General features: G+C 36.4%; 1 protein-coding gene across 1 annotated transcript in view; it reads left to right on the top strand.

Moving 5' to 3' along the window:
• The window catches only part of LOC118269160 (venom carboxylesterase-6), a 30,385-nt gene that overhangs the window by 5,407 nt on the left and 4,614 nt on the right, over nucleotides 1–20,364 (top strand). The window contains exons 2-5 of the mRNA XM_050700497.1: nucleotides 4,068–4,164; nucleotides 6,303–6,488; nucleotides 13,196–13,381; nucleotides 19,118–19,308. Coding sequence (XP_050556454.1) covers nucleotides 4,068–4,164; nucleotides 6,303–6,488; nucleotides 13,196–13,381; nucleotides 19,118–19,308 — 660 coding nt within the window. The remainder of the gene's footprint in view (nucleotides 1–4,067; nucleotides 4,165–6,302; nucleotides 6,489–13,195; nucleotides 13,382–19,117; nucleotides 19,309–20,364) is intronic.

Raw genomic sequence — 20,364 nt, 5'->3', positions numbered from 1 at the left:
CCCTGCCCGGAAAACAGAGATCCAGTGATGAGATCATCAGGTGCAAGCAAATATTAACTTACTCGCGCACTCAGAGTCATTTAACGGTTACTTAACCCAATCCTTAGCAATTGTTTTTCATACAAAATCGTTACTAAGGAATAGTTTAAGTAAGCATTAAATCACTCTGAGTGAGGCAGTTAGTGGTGGTCAGACGCATGTGACCACCATTGTACCTACGTAATATTTATTTATTTGAACAAACATATCGGTATGTTATCAGGGGTGACCCCTGTTTATATTATAAACAAACAAATGTAATTATAATCGAAAATGATAACCTAATTCGCCGACATTTGTAATCCGCAAAACCGATTCATTTCATAAAACTCTCATTATGAATTGGTTTAATTTATGTTTAAGAGATCAACACTGTCATTAATGGAGGTAAAGCCTATCTGCATTATGCAATTTGAATATATTGGCTCCACCTGGGAAAAGGCACGGCTTTTACGCGAATACTACATTTCATCTGCGAAGTGGTACCTGGAACTCTGTTTCTCCCTCTCTCTCTCTCTCTTTCATACACACACGCACACACACACACCTCCCCCTCTCTCGGAAACAATGCACACCAACCGCACTAACCGCACAGTCCATAATTTCAAAGTCAAATGTTTCGAGTGAAAGAGTCAAAGTTCACAATGTACCAGTTAAAAAAACAAGGTTTATCTATTACTTAATTGATTTGACCTCAATGACTCAAAACATAATTAATCTGGTTTAAGTATATCAGGTTATAGGTTCATATTTGTCTGTAGGTATACAGAAGAGTCGTGTAGGTCTCGTAATGCTTAATTTACTGATAACATAATTGTATTAAGCCAACGACTACTTTCTTTTATTTTTGTAATGTTCTGAAAAACTAAATTAGTAAATGTTAACCAAAATCTATTGAATAGCATTTAATGTAATTTCACAACTTCTTAGACACCATTGATTAATTGTCCTTTTTCTCCATAAAATGGTTTACTATAATCTCCGCTGGGTTAGGGTGATTTTCCACTTTATAAAAAACATAGTTTAGTTGAATCCGTTTCCACCAGTGCTAAGCTATGCGTACCAATGAATATGTTTGGTGGAAGCCAAGCGCATCCACAGCAACGTAGCATAGCACATCTATAGTGGAAAGGCCTAATTTATCAACCATAGCAAAGAGCCCAAAGTTTTTTTATGTAAAGTAATATTGGCCAGACATCAACTTGGAGACAAAAATCCTCAACCGTCCACATTTCAGGCCCAAACGTCTCGAAGTACAAAGAGCAAATGTTTACTTAATTTTCCGCTTGACCCACTATGTTTACTTGGTAACAGAGTCTTTTAAGTTAAACTTCATCATAGTGTTGTTTGACGAACTATTAAGTTTAGTTTCACAAATAATAGTCTTAGACAAATGACCTTATGTCTGTTACTATCTCAACTCTTCATTACTTAGGGTTAGTTCACACCAAAGGATTATATAGAAATATGGATGGTTTCGAAGTGTCAAACTGTTTACTGTCCTATGTACGGAATCTTCCGGAGCTGCGAACTAGATTTTTAGTCAGTAAGAGTCTGACACTCCTTTTCGCCTCGTCTAAGGCAGGAGATGACTTTTGGGGATATTCCCCCTCAAAAAAAATGTACGGAATCAACATAAAATTATGCTTAGTGCTTATCAATCCTACTAATATAATAAATTGCGAAAGTTTGTATGTTTGTTACTCCTTCACGTCAAAACGGCTAGGATAAAAGGATTGAGATGTTTGGAACAGGGATAAATTATGGTCTAGAATAACACATAGGCTTTTTATCCCACAATAACGCGAGCAAAGCCGTTAGCAGAAACTACTTGACACATATTTCATTACAATTGTACACTGGGACTATAAGAATAACAAAAAACAGGTAATTTTACACACTGGCAAGATAAAATGTATGACGAAACTCCCCCATATCTAGACTGGAACATTCACGTACATCGTACATGCTCCCTCTCAACTCTCTAGGTTATCATACTCATTAATAACTCTGGTTCCAATCCAGTGAACATTGAATATATTAGGATGGAATACTAATGTCGTGTGACTGACCCTTCAACTAGGAATAATAAAGATCTTTCTAGAAATCTAGATTTCTAAAGTAATGGTTTCACATAGTGCGGGTCTGCGGGCGGCGAGCAAGAGTATATAAGAAACATACAAATATTAGGAAAATAAATAAAAAGTAACTTAAAGCGTAACATAACGATCTGAACAAAATAATTTGATCAAAAACATTTTAATGCACGATTGAACATAGACGAGACCAAATGTCCTTGTAGATATAGGTCTATTCATTAGGTAAAAATAAAATAAGATACATACCTAGTCTGTGTATCATCCAATGTAGTCTGTGTAACATCCGAGAATTTCTGTAATTGAAATTCATGTTATTTTTGTATAGTAGATAGCTTTAAGTTTGCTCCCATTATTATTGCTACTTACATATGTCTGTGTGTGTGACAACGTCGTGAGTAGTGTATTTGTTGAATCTTTTTTTTTATTTCTTCATGTATGTGTTGTTTAATATATCAACTGCTGTTTGTCGTCTTTATAAAATAAAATAAAATAAAAATTATCTACATATCATATACAGCCAATTTTCTTACTCAACAAACTCTTCACTAATTCTACATTAGGTATGCTACAATTCAATGTACTCATACAAAATTGAAACGATGCATTCCTCAATAAAATTCTCCATATAAAAAGCGCAATCATAAGGCACCTTATTTCAAATTCAAAAGTCTACACCTGGAACTATTTATTCCAAACCTTTTCACGTTGATGTTAAAGTTAAAATTCCATTAAAAAAATCGAAGGTATAGCTTGACGTGCTGTTGCGTCTATACATGACAGAATGCCAATTACTTACGGGTCACGCGTCCATTGATTGGTCTGTTTGTTTGTTCGTCCGTGCGCCATGCAGCTGTGTCCTCTAATTGGCTGACTTTTCTCGAATACGCATTTTGTTATTAGTTATTGTTCTACACCATGAGATCAATAGCAAAATATACACGGTGTAACAAAAACGGGGTATACATATCAAGTGCACGGTTTCTGGACACGAACATAACAAATGATACGGGTTTTTTTTAAACTCATGTTTTCATGGAACGAAGTTATGATTGTTTTTTCGAATCAAAATTAGGTAAATTGGCGAATAACCCCCTGTAGTATTGTGACACGTTTGTATGATTTAAAATCAAGAACCATGCGATACCAAGTATTTGGTACCAATTTTTTTTGAAACGTATTTTAAGCTGAAGCTTTGTGTAGAGATTCTATTCAACCTATATTCTTCAGTGCTTCTTGATGTATATGGGTATTTTGTTACACGCTGTATAATTGTATATGTACAATATTATATGAAGGTAAGGCTACAGTATACAGTTGTGTAAATGACAGCGGGATACGAGGGTTCGAGCCTTAGGACAGGCAAAAAGTTATAATATGTTTTTCTATAAATAAATTACCACATAGATGCGGAATTGCTTATTTTACCCATATCAGAAACCCTTTGTTTCTGTAGCGATGTGTTTATTTTTTCTTTAGTGAGAAGATCATCTAATGAGTTCTCTCGCCTTGGGCACGGCGAGAGGGAGTTTCAGATTTTTACTAACTAGAAACCACCCCGTCCCTACTCCTGCTTTTCGAGCCGGAGCCCCGGTAAACCCGCTAGGTAGTCCGCAGCTCCGAAGTAGCAATGTGTCAGAAAATCTTTTATTTTTAAGCATTAGCCTTTGATAATATGATCCACATGTATTATAATTTAATTACTAGCAAACCCAGCGAACTCCGTTTCGCCACCAATGATATTCCCTGTTTTCCTGCTTTTCTTTTGAAATATTTTCTGTATTTTCTTTGCTATAAACCACACGGAGCCCGAGACCTTTCAAGGAAGGCGTCAGGAAGGACAACCCAACTTATTTTTATATTAATTATAATATACAGTATATTATAGTATGATAAAATTGAGTTTTAAGATCATTTTTCTATTGTTATCAGGAACCACAACAGCTGAAGCCATGGCTTGGAGTGTGGGACGCGTCCAGGCCACTGCCCGGGTGTCTGCAGTACGATCCCTTCGTCAAGAAGATTACAGGTAAACAACATTTTATTTATTTTATTAGATTTTCTGATGGTGGCTTATCCTCTCCTATATCTCTATTTATAATCAGGGACAAGCAAGATGATTTCTGAGCGCTATAAAAAATGCAAACATAAAATCTAACCTTGAAGATGTAATACTATCTAAGAATCTCTCGGGTCTCGGGTTCGATTCCCGTGTCGGGCAACGGATTGCAGTTTTTTTTTTCGGTTTTTCGAAATTTTCTCAATGGTAGCACGGAGTCTGGAATTGTGCCATAGACTCACCCCCTCTTACATGGGACTTAAAACACAAATGGTGAAAAGGATACAATGTACACCACATTGTATAGTGGAATTGCGAGTACCATGAAAGGCGTGACGTTGTTTTTTTTAAATTAATTAGTTTACAATTTTCAGAAATGCTGATCCCAGTTATTTCATTGTTCGCACATATGACAAAAAAAGGTCAATGTACAGCGTAGCTCTAACAAATACTTTTTAAGACACAGTACTATTTCCATACAAATATACAAAAACCTTTGGCAATATTCGTTCCATTCGTTGTAATTAGCGAATGCTACCCCGAAATTAAGAGATACCGTTGTCTCAGCACTCCGGACAATTGGATACCAAACAATTTACTTGAAGACGACCATAAAAATAAACTCCACTTAGTCTACAGGCCTAAGGTGACTTAAGGTCACTAGCATACATTCATACCTTTTATTTAGTATAGGGTAGGGTTTATATAGACACACGTAGGTACCTAACACAATAGATTATTTAAAATATTAGACACGTATTTTTTATTTTCTTACGGAAACAAATTACTTGCGAAGATATATTGATTTGGAATATTTTGTTTTACACAACAAAATAATCTCAATTAAATGGCCTTTCATACAACATACGTTACCAATTAATAAAATACTTGTATCAGAAAATATTTATCAAGAAATCAAAAAGAAAACACGCTAATGGCTCCGTTTCTCTGTTCTCAAGTGTATATGATACAATATCTCATTCGATTTGCAGATAGCATATTAGTCGCAAAGCCTTAAATGTCACTGATAATGTATGACTCCAAGCTACGTATATTGCAAGCCTGAATCAGCAAGCTATCCGCTTTGATTTACAGCCGAATAAACGATGTTTCGGGTCTACTGAAACCGGTTTCAGTGGTATCCGTATACGTATATTACATACGGAAACCTGTAATTCATCAATTGTGTTCACATAAATATTACTTAATTTGAAAATTAGTTCGTATGTTTTGCCAATAGATGGCGTTGTTAGTTGAGCGCCGATTTGTGAATGGCGATGTTAAGATTCTCTGGTGTTTAACGAGGTCAAAATTGTAAAAGTTTTTTGTGTGTACAGCAAGTTCTGTGATTAATTATTATACGCGCTTAAAATATAGTCAAGTCCTTCATTAGCCACCCTCCCAAGTCGACCTTCGTTCAAATTGTAGAATACAATGAATCATTGGGGGATATGGCTGTGTGATCCGCAAATTGTTGTTCCAAGTCTGGGTGTCATATGTGAACTTGTATGTTTGTCCTTAGTAAGTTTAATTACGACTCCCTCGTTATGAGTAGGTATAGATGTATCATTCATCTCTGTAATAATGGAAGCCAACAATTCTTTATCCATACAACTCGTAATATAAATTAATAATACTTAATTAAGTAATACTTAGTTGGTTTACCGCAGCTGCAACTGTTTACCGCGATAAACACACTGCACTGTAATCGCAAAATAACTGTAATCCATACCTATCAAATTCCTGCTGAGTTAATGCAAAAAATCATTTTTAATTCATGCATTTGTGTTATAGGTATAGGTAATTTTGAGCTGAATAAAAGTTACAATGGCGCCAAGTTCCAAATCTTAGTCCGTTCAGAGTTATTCTTTATTAAACATGGTAGTTTTATCAGTACACTAAGATTTCTTCTCTGTCATGGGTGCATTTACAACTTACAAATTCACACATACACATGACACCCAAACATGAAACAATAATTTGTGGATCACCATGAACAGTTGATTTTTGCGGGAATCGAACCCCCTACATGCTGCGTGGCAGCCGGTAACCCAGCCATCGCGCCAACCGTGCAGTCAACATTTTAACATATCTACTTCCTCCACCAGGTAGCGAGAACTGCTTGTACGTGAACGTGTATACTCCGAAGATGAACCCTGGCGCCAACCTGCCAGTCGTGGTCTTCATCCACGGCGGAGCCTTCATGTACGGTGAAGGGGGAATATACAACCCCAGCAACCTTATGGACTGGGATATGGTGGTGGTGACCCTGAACTACCGACTTGGACCTCTAGGTAGGTTAAATGATTTTAACACTATTACACATCAATCTCTATAATGACTTGATGAGGCTAGTTATAATATATAATATACAGGATGTAAACGGATCACTCCCGCAAAACGCTATAATTATTGAATTTTTTGTTTTTATTACTTTAATCGTTTTCGTGTTATTCATAGAACACCAGCCTTGATCAGTTTATTACAACTATCCTTATATAAAATAAACATCGTATTCTCTAATTTTTTGAAAATAAACCTCGTCGTTTACACTTTCCTGTTTGCGGCGTTTGGGAGCGTTCCTTGTACAACCTGTATATTGTATATATAAGAATTTTGATCACTTTTGGAATCCACTGTTCGAAAAATATGTTAAAAATATTAAATAGAGGACGTGACCTGGCTCTATTCTATATTGTATTTTATTTAGTCAAAAGATTAAGTGGCGATAAAGTGAAAGAAATTAGCACTAATCGGACTAATTTTTGTCTGTATTTAACACGTACCCGTATGTAAAACAGACAAAAAATAAACTTTCATTAACCTATTATCCTTAGAAAATAGATCCTTTCAGTTTACAAACAAACTGACTACATAGTAGGTGTTTTTCTAAAAATATCCATGAACATATGTGTTACAGAGGATACAATCTATTAAGAATACGAGTGTTATTCGCAATCTGAAGGCTGGCGTTTATTTATTGAGTAGACATTGAATATTATACGGGGCAACGTGTTTGTGGGCGATACCGACACTGGCAGATGAAAGGAATATACAGTAACATTTATATGATTAATACTAGCTGATGTATGCGGTTCCGCTTGCATGGATTAAGGCCTTTTTGACTAATCAAAGTGGCCTAAGTTTATTTCTTAATATCATCAGCTACCTCTCATTAAAAGACCCGTCAAAATCGGTCCAGCCATTCCAGAGATTGTACAAAAATTATGCAGAGATGTAGTTAGCTTTCGATTGGCTATAATCTAAGTATAATAATAATACTTTGGCCGACCTAATAAGAGCTAAAATGAGTAATTAAATGAATAACTTTGACATAATCTTAACTTCAAAATTGCTTGAATCACATTTTGATACCGTATACTACATATTAATTACTAGCTTCTGTCAGAAGCCTCACCCGTGTCCCCGTAAAATAAAATGTATCCCAAATCAGCTTATACCCTGTCTGTATACCAAATTTCATCGAAATCCTTTCAGTAGTTTCAGCTTGATTGACGGACAAACATCCAAACAACTATGTGTGATACCACTATTTCATTTTACTGACATTTTAGTGACTAGAGAGGTATTTAGAAATTCCATGAAACGCTCTCTAGCAAAAAGGAATTTCCAAATCAACCCGACAGTTCTAGAAAACGAACCCTTTATTTTAATAGTACAGTGTAATTCTGAGAAGCTAACATAGGCTTTAGTTCTTCCGGGCGTCGGGGATCGCGCGACGATCTCCGGCCACCGTAAGTGCGGGTCTGCGGACGGTGAGCAAGGGTAGCTCGCCGCCCGACCAGAACCAGACCCGTGCGTGCGGCGCGTCGCGTTCTGCGCGCGCCTCAAAGAGCCATCAGACCACCACAGATGGGGCCCAGTAGGGCTGATGCCTAATCCGGAGCTGCGGACTACCTAGCGGGTTTACCGGGGCTCCGGCTCGACGGGCAGGAGTAGGAACGGGGTGGTTTTTAGTCAGTAAGAGTCTGACACTCCCTCTCGCCTCGCCCAAGGCGGGAGAAGTCATTGGATGATTTTCCACCCTCAAAAAAAAAAAAAAAAAAAAAGGCTTTAGTTCTAGGAAAAGCATATCAATTTAGTTCTTACATATCTAGGGCAAAACTGTTAAGCCTCGTCCCCACTAGGGGACTACTACACTAACATTTGTTGAGCGACATGTATCCCGGGTGACAACAGGCGATGTCGGGCGACGTCAGACGATCATTCTCACTTTTTTCTCTTCTCTTTTTAGTTCTTGATGCATTCATCATTATACAACGTGTAACAAAATACCCATATACATCAAGAAGCCCTGATGAATACAGGTTGAATAGAATCTCTACACAAAGTTTCAGCTTAAAATACGTTTAAAAAAAATTACTACCAAATACTTGGTATCGCATAGTTATTGGTTTCAAATCATACAAACGTGTCACAACACTACAGAGATCACTCGCTAATATTACGAAACATTTGTTCTGTCAATCTGATCGCCTAGTACCTACCTAATTTTGATTGGCGCGGCGGCGCGATTGGAAAATTCATAACTTGGTACCATGAAAACATGAGTTTAAAAAACCCTTCCCGTATTGTTTGTTATGTTATCTAGAAACCGTGCACTTGATATGTATACCCCCTTTTTGTTACACGTTGTATAAACCGCACTATTCAACACTACCTCTTCCGGAGACATAATAGGTTTGACTGAAAGGGCTACTCCGGTTCTCGAATACGAAGTTTCGTTTAATCTTCGGCCGTAGGTTTTATTGATTTACTAATAAAATTACTTAAATTAACGTTTTATTTTAAATTTCATATCAAAACCTATTTAATTTTATTTATCTTCATTTCATTCGTTCATTTTTGTTCACAAAGGTTCGCAATAAATGGAATTGTAGTACGAAATGCGAAGTTTCAAACAAAAATTAGTTTTTCGTTGAATTAGAGTAGACCTCCTGATGTGGACGGAGACAAGACATGGGGCGACGTGTGGCGATGTAGGGCGACATCGCCCGATGTCTCTCGACACATGTCGCTCGACAAATGTTCCTAGCACGGATGAGGCTTTAGCTATAATATGAAATTAAAGTTTGGAAAATGAAATTGACCTAAAGCGCTTGGGGGCCATATTGGAGATCGTTGATACAGAATTTGAAACAAACATTTACTTAAGCTGTGTTTACAAAGACGAGGTTTGTCTTAGTAACTCAATATTCCAAGGTGTTTGATAGTTGTAGTGTAAACTGTAAAACGGGGGCTTAACTTGATAGTTAACATCTTGTTGATAATAGAGAGGTCAGGCACGAGATAATACATACATAGCGCGAGAGTAAACAATTATGTAGGTAAGTATAGGATTTATACCTAGACCTACGTAAGAATGTCCTTTATGTAGGTCTAGGTATAGTCGTGTTGGCCCGGAGGATTAAGACTAGGTATAAATCGCCACTGCTAACCAGAGGCCTCTTCTCGCACGGACAAGGTTTGAGCTTTAATCATCACACTTGCTCAACGGCAGCAGCGGCTCATTCATACGGGTTAGCGAATTTCAAACTTATAATAATAGAAATTATAAGACCAGTATACCTCACCGTTTGTCAGTGGTGTCTAAATAATCTTAGAAAGTACATATCACTCGGAAATCGTCACATTGTTACTTGTCATTGGTAGGTTTCGAACTCGCACTCTCATACATGAGAAGCGGACGTCTTAAACCTCCGAGCCACCACGACAACTAATTGGGAAACTTACTATAAAGTGTACAAATGTCCGTTTCTTAAACCATCTTCAACAAAATACTCCGAAGAAAGGGTTCCCTCTATCTGTCAGAATTTTGATGCTCCGAAATTTATTTGGCATAACACACTTGGCATAATTTTCTTTAAACGAATATGTATATGGCATAAAAATCATTTTATACAATCATTGCTTGGCCGGATGTTTATATGGCCGAATTTACCAAGGCATACTTTGGGCAGTTTTGGCAAAGCTTAATTCACATAACGTTTCTTTCAAGCGACGATTATTTGGAATAATTTTATGACATAAAAAAATCTGCTATAAAAGGTAGACCTTCGAAGAAAGCAGTCACAATATTCCAAACAAACACAAAAGGAAACCTCTCAGGTAACCACACTCTTCAACATACGAACAAAACAATATTCATACACGTTTATATAATAGAAAAACAGAACTTATCTCGCTCCAAGGTCGCCTGAATGACAAAGGTGGTCGAAAACCAATTACATAAGGAACAAACACTCGACACAACAGGAAACCTTCCAAACATAATGCTACTGTACGTCTTTTGTTAGCATTTAATCATAATTATTGGTTTCCTTTGCAAAACATATATATTAACATTTATATTATAACATTCGTGAGACATACTACACTCATTACCGCGACACACGACACGATGCTGACTCATAAATATGAGCCTCTAGCATGACTTGAAACTAGTCGAGTTCCTTATCAAATAATTATGTGAGTAAACCAAAAAACATAATGATTAAAATATACATATATAATGTTAGGATCTGATTTTTTTATAGGACCCCATTTTGTATCAATCTTTCATAGATTTTGATTATGAGTGTGTGTCAGAGGGCGCTCTGATTGGCTGCTCGAATGAATCGACCAATTAGTGCGCCGAACGTGATCTGTTTTCGATTTCGTTAAACGTAAAGCAAACTCATACTGGGACTGGTTACTTGTGGTACTCGTAGGGTACTGGTTACTTTCCGATTACATGCTTATAGATAAGCCTCTTGATAACTGTATGACATTTATTAAAATCCAGCATACAAAATCCTATCCGTAAATAGATGACATAAGCTCCATACAAATAGGGCTAAAATTCAATTTTCAATAAATGAAAAAAGTTAGGAAAGAGAAAGCAATTTTCATTGTATGTGGGATTAAATTCCAACCAGGAAATTGGGATTTCTACGAATTCACACATACGGAATGTATTTTGGGATGTGTCAAATATTTCAAAAGGTCAAGCAAAGAAAATAGGTGACCATTTTATTGTACACCATATTTTTTCACTTTCAATTCTTCCAAAATTTCCTTCTTGTATATACCTAGGCCTCGAATAATTCTGGAGTCCAGAAATTCTATCTTACCAATATAAAAAAAAATACTATTCCTCATTCCTTTTTCAGTTCCACTGAAATCCGTTCAGGTTTCGGGAAATCTAGGTAGATGAACTATGACGAAGAGATATTTCATAACTATAGTCTCAAATAACACAGAGGTAATGTACCTTCCCGTTTTTTTTAAATATTTTTAAATAGTAAAACATTCAATAATTTCTCCCACTTTGGGCGAGATAAGAGAGTGTCAGACTCTTACTGACTAAAAACCACCCCGTTCCTACTCCTGCCTTTAGACCGGAGCCCCACCAAACTCACCTGGTAGTCCGCAATCTACCTCCCTTGCGTTTACGTCCCCGTAAAATAATTTATCTTCAGCAAAATTGCTGATTACTTGTCACAAAGCGTTCTACGTCTATACTATTTTACATAAAAGAACTTAGACAAGATCAAACTAAAAACCTTTTGTTCAATTGAAACTCGATTAGTCGAATTTAGTGACAAGACAGACGACACGAAAATAGAAAGTAGGTACCTAACCTACTTATTTCTTCACATTTGAGAAAGCTTATTTTCAACACCCACGTTTTACCACGAACCACATTTAAAGGGCTCAAAATAATTCCCTTTGATAAATCAGATATTTTATTCACAAAATGGCAAAAACAAGGTTCTAAGATACTATTTGCTCCGATTATTTGGAGAGTTACGTTTTCTATAATTAGCTAGCGACAAACTTTTGTTCTTAATAGAAAAAAAACTTTAGTGTAATTACAGTATGGTTGCTTTTTGCATGGTACTTCCGTGTTAGGCTCTAACAGTGAACGCCTTCATTGCCATTATAATATGTGCCTAGTTAAGTTCCATAGACAAAAAAATATCAAGGTGGAATAGTTTTTTTTTTCTTTGATAACGAACATAAAATCAGACAGTTGAATATACCTAGATAACGAAATGTGGAAATGTGTGAGTCGTCGCTAGGCCTTTATTTACATCTTTATATATATAATTCTTCTGTAAGTGTGTATGTCACTGAACTTCTCTTAAACGAGTGGACCGATTTTGATGAACTTTTTTGTGTGTGTTCAAGGGGTTCTGAGAATGGTTTAGATTCACAATTTTGTCCGCTGGACAATGTTTTTTTAATTAGTTTTTAATTTATTAGTAGTTGTTGATTTTGGAATGTTTTACATTGGATCCGACAGACGGCGCTACCATCGCAGTGTCAAATATTAATGACGTTAGATATTGTCATAACATTTGAATAACAATTTTCATCAAAAAGGTCCAGAATGTTTTAGCTTAGTAAAAAAAGTTTAAAATTTTCAAATTAAAGACGTGTAGACAGGACAACGTCTGTCGGGTCCGCTAGTACCTACATATAATTGACATAATGTATCGTATAGTAATAGTAAGAATCTATCTTTCGAAAATTCAGTAAGTAAGAGGTAACCACGTTACTCTAATTGAGTAATACAATGTTTAAAAACGATATTAAAACAGTTGTAATCTAACTATTACACAAAAGAATGTGTTGAAATTCAGATGAAAATAAAAATAAAAAAAAGAGATCTCCTTCAATTTTCTTTACCGCCTCCGTTTTTTAAGTCAGATAATATCCCACAAACCATATCCTAAGTCTAAAGAATACGAAGCTGAAAACCGCATCAAAATCACTTCAGGCAAACGCGAGATAATCGCGCACAAACACATACATACGCGTCAAACTAAAAACCTCCTTTTTGAAATCAACTTAAAACTTGACAGTAAAGTAAAGTACATAGTTTACTATGCAAGCGTCTCCTTGCAGCTATAAAGGGTTATATACTTATAACCCCTTATAGCTGCAAAAAAGTCGATTAACACTATTATTAAATCACCATTCCATTTCTCCCCAGGTTTCTTGAGCACAGGCGATGAGTTCGCACCAGGCAACATGGGTCTGAAGGACCAGTCGTACGCTCTGCACTGGATCAAGAACAACATCCTCATGTTTGGAGGCAACCCTGACAGCATCACCCTCACCGGCTGCTCAGCTGGGGGCGCCAGTGTGCACTACCATTACCTGTCACCTTTGTCCAGAGGTAAGAACGTATTTTTTAAAGTAAGATTTGCCTACCAGAGGTAGAATTTTGATATAAGCTCCATACAAAATGTGTCAAAATTCTACCTCTGGTAGGCAAATCTACCGATAGGTAGATTACTGGAATGCGTCGTAAGTGTGGGACACCCATGCTTCGCCACGAATGGGCCGGCTTGACCAGAGGGATGCCACGGCCTCACCGAAAACCGACGTGAAACAACGCTTGCGTTGTGTGGGTGAGGTTGCCGAAAGCCCAATTACCTCCCTTCCTAATCCCTGATTCTCCAACAACCCTTAAATTCCTAACCCCCAAAAGGCCGGCAACGCACTTGAAACGCCTCTGGTGTTTCAAATGTCCATGGGCGGCGGCGATTGCTTATCATCAGGTGGGCCGTCTGCTCGTTTACTGACTTATTCCATACAAAAAAAAAAGAATTTAAGTACAATAACAATAGAATTTTAGGTCCTCATCACCATCATGAACAATCTGTGACTCACCAATGGACTGGTGGACTATGGCCCACCTTTACATAAAATACTATATATCATAACCTCCACATTCGCCAGGCGGACTGGAGATCGTCCGCAATAGAGTAGATGACTAATTTTTATTTAATGTCCGTCTTGTAGATTATTTAAAAATATTAGACATTCGTATTTTTTTCGAACAAATACTTTCGAACATAATTATATTATTATCGATTTGAATTTGAAATATCACATGGCGTCTCTTCTAAGTACATTTTATATGTAGAAATGACGTAGGTATTTACTCCCACTCCTAAACTCAATTACTAAGAACCAGTTATCAAAATCCAATAACTTATAACAGTTCACTAAACGTTACCAGAAATACACCGTATAAGAGCTACTCTCACGTAATTTCTGGAGAAACTATGGCTATTATAATTGTAACTTTATAACAGTTAATAATAGGATAAACGGGATTAGACAGACAAGACTTAATCTCATCACTTGAAGTAGTTGAATGAACTATTCCAACTCCAATACAGTTTCGACTCGGTAACTTTAATCTTGAACATCGATTCTAAGATAACTAGATGGAGATGACTCGAGGAGACTCCATCTTGTACTTTTAGTTATAGAAGTAGTAACTTTAATGGTATTTTTAGATTGGTCTCCATGTTTATATTTATTTTTATTATAACATCACGCCTTTTATCCTCGAAAGGGTAGGCAGAGGTGCACATTATGGCACGTAATGCCACTGTACAATGTACGTTATGTTGTAAGTCCCATGGAATAGGTGGTGAACCTATTGCCATATACCAGGCACATTTCCAGACTCCGTGCTACTGAGAAATTTTGGAAAAGCCGAAAAAATTCCAGTTGTACTTCGCACGACCCGGGAATCGAACCCGAGACCCCTTGCCCGGCAGTCGCACTTGCAACCACTCGGCCAACGAGGCGTCTTTGTTTATATTTATTTGTATATATTGTATCTTTTCTTTTGTGGGCGGCAAATTGTTTAATAACTTCTCCCGCCTTGGGTGAAGCGAGAGGGAGTGTCAGATTGTTACTGACTTAATATCCCCGTTTCTACTCTTGTTTTTCGAGCCGGAGCCCCGGTAAACCCGCTAGATATTCCGCGGTTCTGGCGCTAGGTAGGGTAGTCCTCAATTACTTAGAGTCGATTTATGATACCCGCTAGAAGAGTGAAGGTGGTGATAAATAGTTAAAATTTTTGGGCAAAGTAGACAAAAGTGAAGAACAGTGGAAATTGAATGTCATTTACTTGAAACGAATTATAACCTAATAATATGTTGTTTTAAATGCAGACAAGTCAGACTGCAAAATTAAAACAAAAATCCGTAACCCAATAGAGAAAAATAAAAATATATCTCTAAACCATTCTACATTCAAACGCACGCTCGTTGTACAAAAGCTAGAAAAACAGACGTTATTTATGTCAAACTTTTGCCAAAAATTCTTTTGAAAATGGAATTGGACGAGCATAGAGCAAAACTATTTGAATCATAACCTTTTTATTACGCTTAACCTTTACGTAAAGGTGCTCGTGTCTATGGTTAGTGAGTTACTGTATTGTCCATGGAACATTCCAGATTACACCCACCTTTGTCTATTACCAAGAAACCTTTACGAAACAAATCCCTTTTAACCTCTCGACATTCATAATTGAACTGAAAATAAACATAATTTATCTGAGAGATTATCTTAAACTAGACAAATTTTGGATAACTCTTTGATCTTTGAACTAGGTATAAGGTTAAGAATAACAGATTACAAAATTAGAATTTTTGATAAGTTTACTGAGCTATAAGTTTTTAAACTGACATGGTCACAAACACTATTATTAGAACTTATGACGGGATATTTACCATGTTTATTAATTATTATTTACTGAGCTGTTTATAGTAAGTGATCTACTGAAAGGTCTTTAATCTCTATGACAAAAAAGGATGTTTTTGCATAAACTGGCTGGCTTAGCCGTTTCGCTAATGAATCCGTGCCTTATCAATAAAAAATCAACTTTACGGCACGTACTGCTAAAAGAGTAAGTAACGATTATATTTTGTGTGTTTTTTGAGTTATGAAATTGTTATTACCTTTGTACACATGGCTAAACAAAAGGAAAAATATTTTTGGTTACTTTCATTAAATATCCTAGGAATATTGGGAGTTCTCTTTGTAAAAAAAAATATCTAATACTTTCAACCAAATTCGTGGAGTTCAGTACAAATAATCAATTGTTCTTAAATTATTCGTACGAGTAACACCGACCTTTTATGACAAGTAAGTCAAAGTCGAAACCATTTCTTTCAATTAAACCATTATCAGGTACTTAATTTTGAAACGTCAACAAATAAATGTCAGTGAAGCTATGTGCTCATTCCGAATTGCAGCTTCGAAAAGAAAAGAACGATCAAGAAACTCCAGCCGTCGCAATCCTTTTCTTCCCACACTGAGATCAAAATACCTATGCACACGATGAAAAACCCTATTAGCTGGAGATAAGCTAAAAATGCAAACAAGAGCCTTACAAATTAGATAAGCAGCCTCCGTGAACATCATTAGTATGCTTGTTACAAGAAAAACATTGCAACAGCCACAACTACTAAAAACACAATTAACTTGCGCAAGTATTTCCACTTAGACGCCTTAACAAGTTTAAGAAAACATTTACAATGCAAATAAATGCAAGCTTTTACTACACATAAATATCTCTCTCTTTGGTACCGTACATTGACTTAACACATAGTTGTATGCGTCAAGAAAGATAGAAGAAAGATAATATAATTATTATATTTGCTTTCACGTTCAAAAGTGCCTTCCTGGTCTATTTGAAATAGTTAAATGATTTTGACTTTGACTTTGATGGGGCCCAGTAGAGCTGATGCCTGTAGAGCTACTCCGGTTCTCGAATGCGAAGTTTCGTGTAATCTTTGGCCGTAGGTTTTATTGATTTACTAAGGAAATTACTTAAAATAACGTTTTTTAATTTAAAATCAAAACCTATTTATATTTATCTTTATTTCATTCGTTAAATTTTTTTCACGCAAGGGTGCAATAAATGGAATTGTAGTACGTTGCGAAGTTTTGGACGAAACTTTGCTTTTCGTTGAATTAGAGTAGGCCTCCTGATCCGGAGCTGCGGTTTACCTAGTGGTCCGGCTCGAAGGGCAGAAGTAGAAACGGGGTAGTTTTTAGTCACTAAGAGTCTGACAATCCCACTCCCCAAGGCGGGAGAAGTCATAATATGATTTACCCCCTTAAAAAAAAATGCATCATTAAACATTTTGCAACCAAAGGTAAATAGAAATTGCAAATGTACAGACGTATGTAGTTTTATTAACATTTCTACATAGGAGTATGTTTATAAAGCAAACTTCGCTATCTGTTGGAATAAGGAGAGTTAGTTTCGCAAGAAGCATAAATAGTTTGTTTGCCAAGATAATAGTGGCTCATCTTAGTTAATTGCTTTGCAATGCAACATGTGCTTTGTGATTTTAATGTAAGTTGGTGCATTCAACTTTTGTTAGTGGTTTACTATATAGTTGTTATTTTTCTACTAGTTTCTACCAGCAGCTTCGCTCGTGTTCCAAATCAATTTATATTATTTGTACAATATTATCAAAATTTTTAATGAAAAATCAGTACAAAAATCTATTCACATAAAAATGTTATTGAAGAATCCTTTTTAATAAGTTTTGATTCAAATCCGATCTTTTGTTTACCAAGTTCGGTAGGTAACAGCGGGTAAACTGCCAAAAATACTCCCTTATTTTTGTGTTTTGAACATAAATCATATCTTTCACCTGAAAAATTGGCACGTGTAACTTCAGTTACTCGCACTTTTATTTCATACTAGCTTTTGCCCACGACTTCGTCCGCGTGGAATAATAATTTCTGGCAGCACTTGGATTTTGACTGATGGCTTTCTCTAAATTCTGTGTTAAACATCAGCATCGATTCAGTAGGTTCTTAATTTTTTTTCGTGAGTCAAAACAGATAGATTTACATAACAGGGTAGATGACTAATATTTATTTTAAAGTCCGACTTACACCGAGATACGTAAAAGAATGGCTTGATTATTATCTATCGTCGTCGCGACTTTGCGAGGAGACATTCGATAAAAACTGTCCGTCATAGACGCTATGCTGCATCCGTGTGACGCAGATATGACTGTGTTGTGAGTGCAATAGATTATTTTAAAAAATTAGACACATATTTTGGTTTGTCATATAAATAAATAATACTTAGGTAAAACGGAGTTAAGATTTTTAATTTTCATACCCTATTGGAACTTGGTTTAAATCATAGGACTTTCGAAAAAAAGAAACAAAATGGAAATGGAAATTATCAACGTCAACGCTAGCATAGCCAGTCGCAAAAACAAAGAAACAAAAAAGCTACCTTCACAGTTGCAACAAAAGCACGAAGTTCCCAACACAAAAAGACAACATATTCCAACTAACCTCAACCCAAAAGACTTTTCCAACGAACCAATGAATTCGGGGAACGAAAAAAAAAACCGTAGATTTGAAACGGTCAACCTTTTTGGTCCGTTCGACAAATCCGCACAAATCTGGCGCGTGTGAGCACTTTACCAATTATCTTTGTGTCAGTCCCCACGGCGCAGACATTAATCCCGATGACCATTTCCACAGGAACTGAAGGAACCAATTAGAACTGTTATTGAGGTGTTGCCTTTATAATTAACTCTTCAAATTAAGATTACGTCATGAAGGCATTAATAGATGTATAATATTGCCAAAATGTAAGTGTGGGAGAGCCATGCTTCGGTACGAATGGGCCGGCTCGACCGGAGTGATACCACAAACCGACGTGAAACAACGCTTGCGTTGTGTTTCGTTGTGTGAGTGAGGTTACCGGAGACCCAATTCCCCCCTTCCCAATCTTCCCAATCCCCGATTCCTGAACAACAACCCTTAAATTCCTAACCCCCAAAAAGCCGGCAACGCACTTGTAACGCCTCTGGTGTTTCAAGTGTCCATGGGCGGCGGTGATTGCTTACTATCACGTGATACGTCTGCTCGTTTAATAAAAAAATTGTACAGCTACGCTTCATTCCTTATAATTATTAGACCGTCTTAAGTTTTACACTTTGACGAACAAAAATGTTGACCAATAGTTTCCGGATAGAAACAGGAATGATAGAAAAATAAGATTTACAGTGCTGATTCATTGTAATAAATGATTTGAGTTTCAGTTTTGGTAATATCCCTCTTTCAGGAACATTTAACCGAGGCATAGCGTTCAGTGGATCTGCCCTCTCGGAGTGGACCCACTCCATCAAGCCTGCTGAGAAAGCCAAGGCCTTGTCTTCGATCGTGGGCTGCCCTACCAACAATAACAAGGAAATGATGGACTGCCTCAAGTATAGACCCGCTGAAGCCATCGTCAACGCACAGATTGATATGTTTGTAAGTAGAAAAACTATTAAGTTATATAGTAGTTATAGTATATCGACGGTTAAAAGGAAATAGGTCATAAGCGACATTTTGGTCAAAAATGAGTTTAATCCTAATACCCTTAAAATTGTTTTGTGCTTATCCGGTATCTATTCCCCCCATCCCCCTAAATGGGGTAGCACAACCCTAATTCTTTTAATTTTCCGCTGACGAAGTCGCGTGTAGAAGCTAGTAGTATATAATACTTATATTTTATACTAGCTGCCCCGGCGAACTTCCTTCCGCCTCCCTTGACTTAATAATTCAAGACCAAAGTTTGCCAAATCGGTCGAGCCGTTCTCGAGTTTTAGCGAAACTAACGAATAGCCATTGATTTTTATATATAGAGATAAATATCAGCAAGCTGTTACGTTCCTTAACATAGAGTACCTCAATCAGATGCAGTATGCTTGTGATATTGGCAGGCAGCCAGGATGCTGTTCTGTGGCGCAGCATAAGTTAATTACGATCTGCCAATACCAGTTACATCAATAAAACAAAACTTCCATATTGACATCCAAACACTAGTTATGACTGGCTATTTATTATTATTTGATTTACACACACCATTCCCATTCATAATCACAAGATATGATAATTGAACCTGAAAATGAAATAGGGTAGATGACAAATTTATATTTCAATGTCCGTCTCGTAGATTATTTTAAAATATTAGACATGTATTTTTTTATTTTCTTACGGAAACAAATACTTTCGAAGATATTATATCGATTTGAAATATCGCGTGATGTCACTTCTAGGTAAATTTTATACGCAGAAATGACGTACATATTTGCTCCCACTCCTAAACTTTGATTCGTTTTATCTGAGTATTGTTATCTTATAAAAATAAAAAAAATAAGTGTCTAATATTTTTTCATTACCTAACTGACGGTCTAATTAGATTTTTAATTTTCATACACCGTCATCATCCGTATTAAGCCTACCTAATATACTTTTGGAACCCACCCTTTTCGAAGACCATAGATACTCCAAAATAATATTCTTCTTTTATTAAATGAAATTAAA

This window comes from Spodoptera frugiperda, chromosome 2 (assembly GCF_023101765.2).
Source record: "Spodoptera frugiperda isolate SF20-4 chromosome 2, AGI-APGP_CSIRO_Sfru_2.0, whole genome shotgun sequence".
In the NCBI taxonomy this organism is placed as follows: domain Eukaryota; kingdom Metazoa; phylum Arthropoda; class Insecta; order Lepidoptera; family Noctuidae; genus Spodoptera; species Spodoptera frugiperda.
Note: the sequence above shows the minus strand (reverse complement) of the source record. Positions and strands in the feature narration are given on the sequence as shown.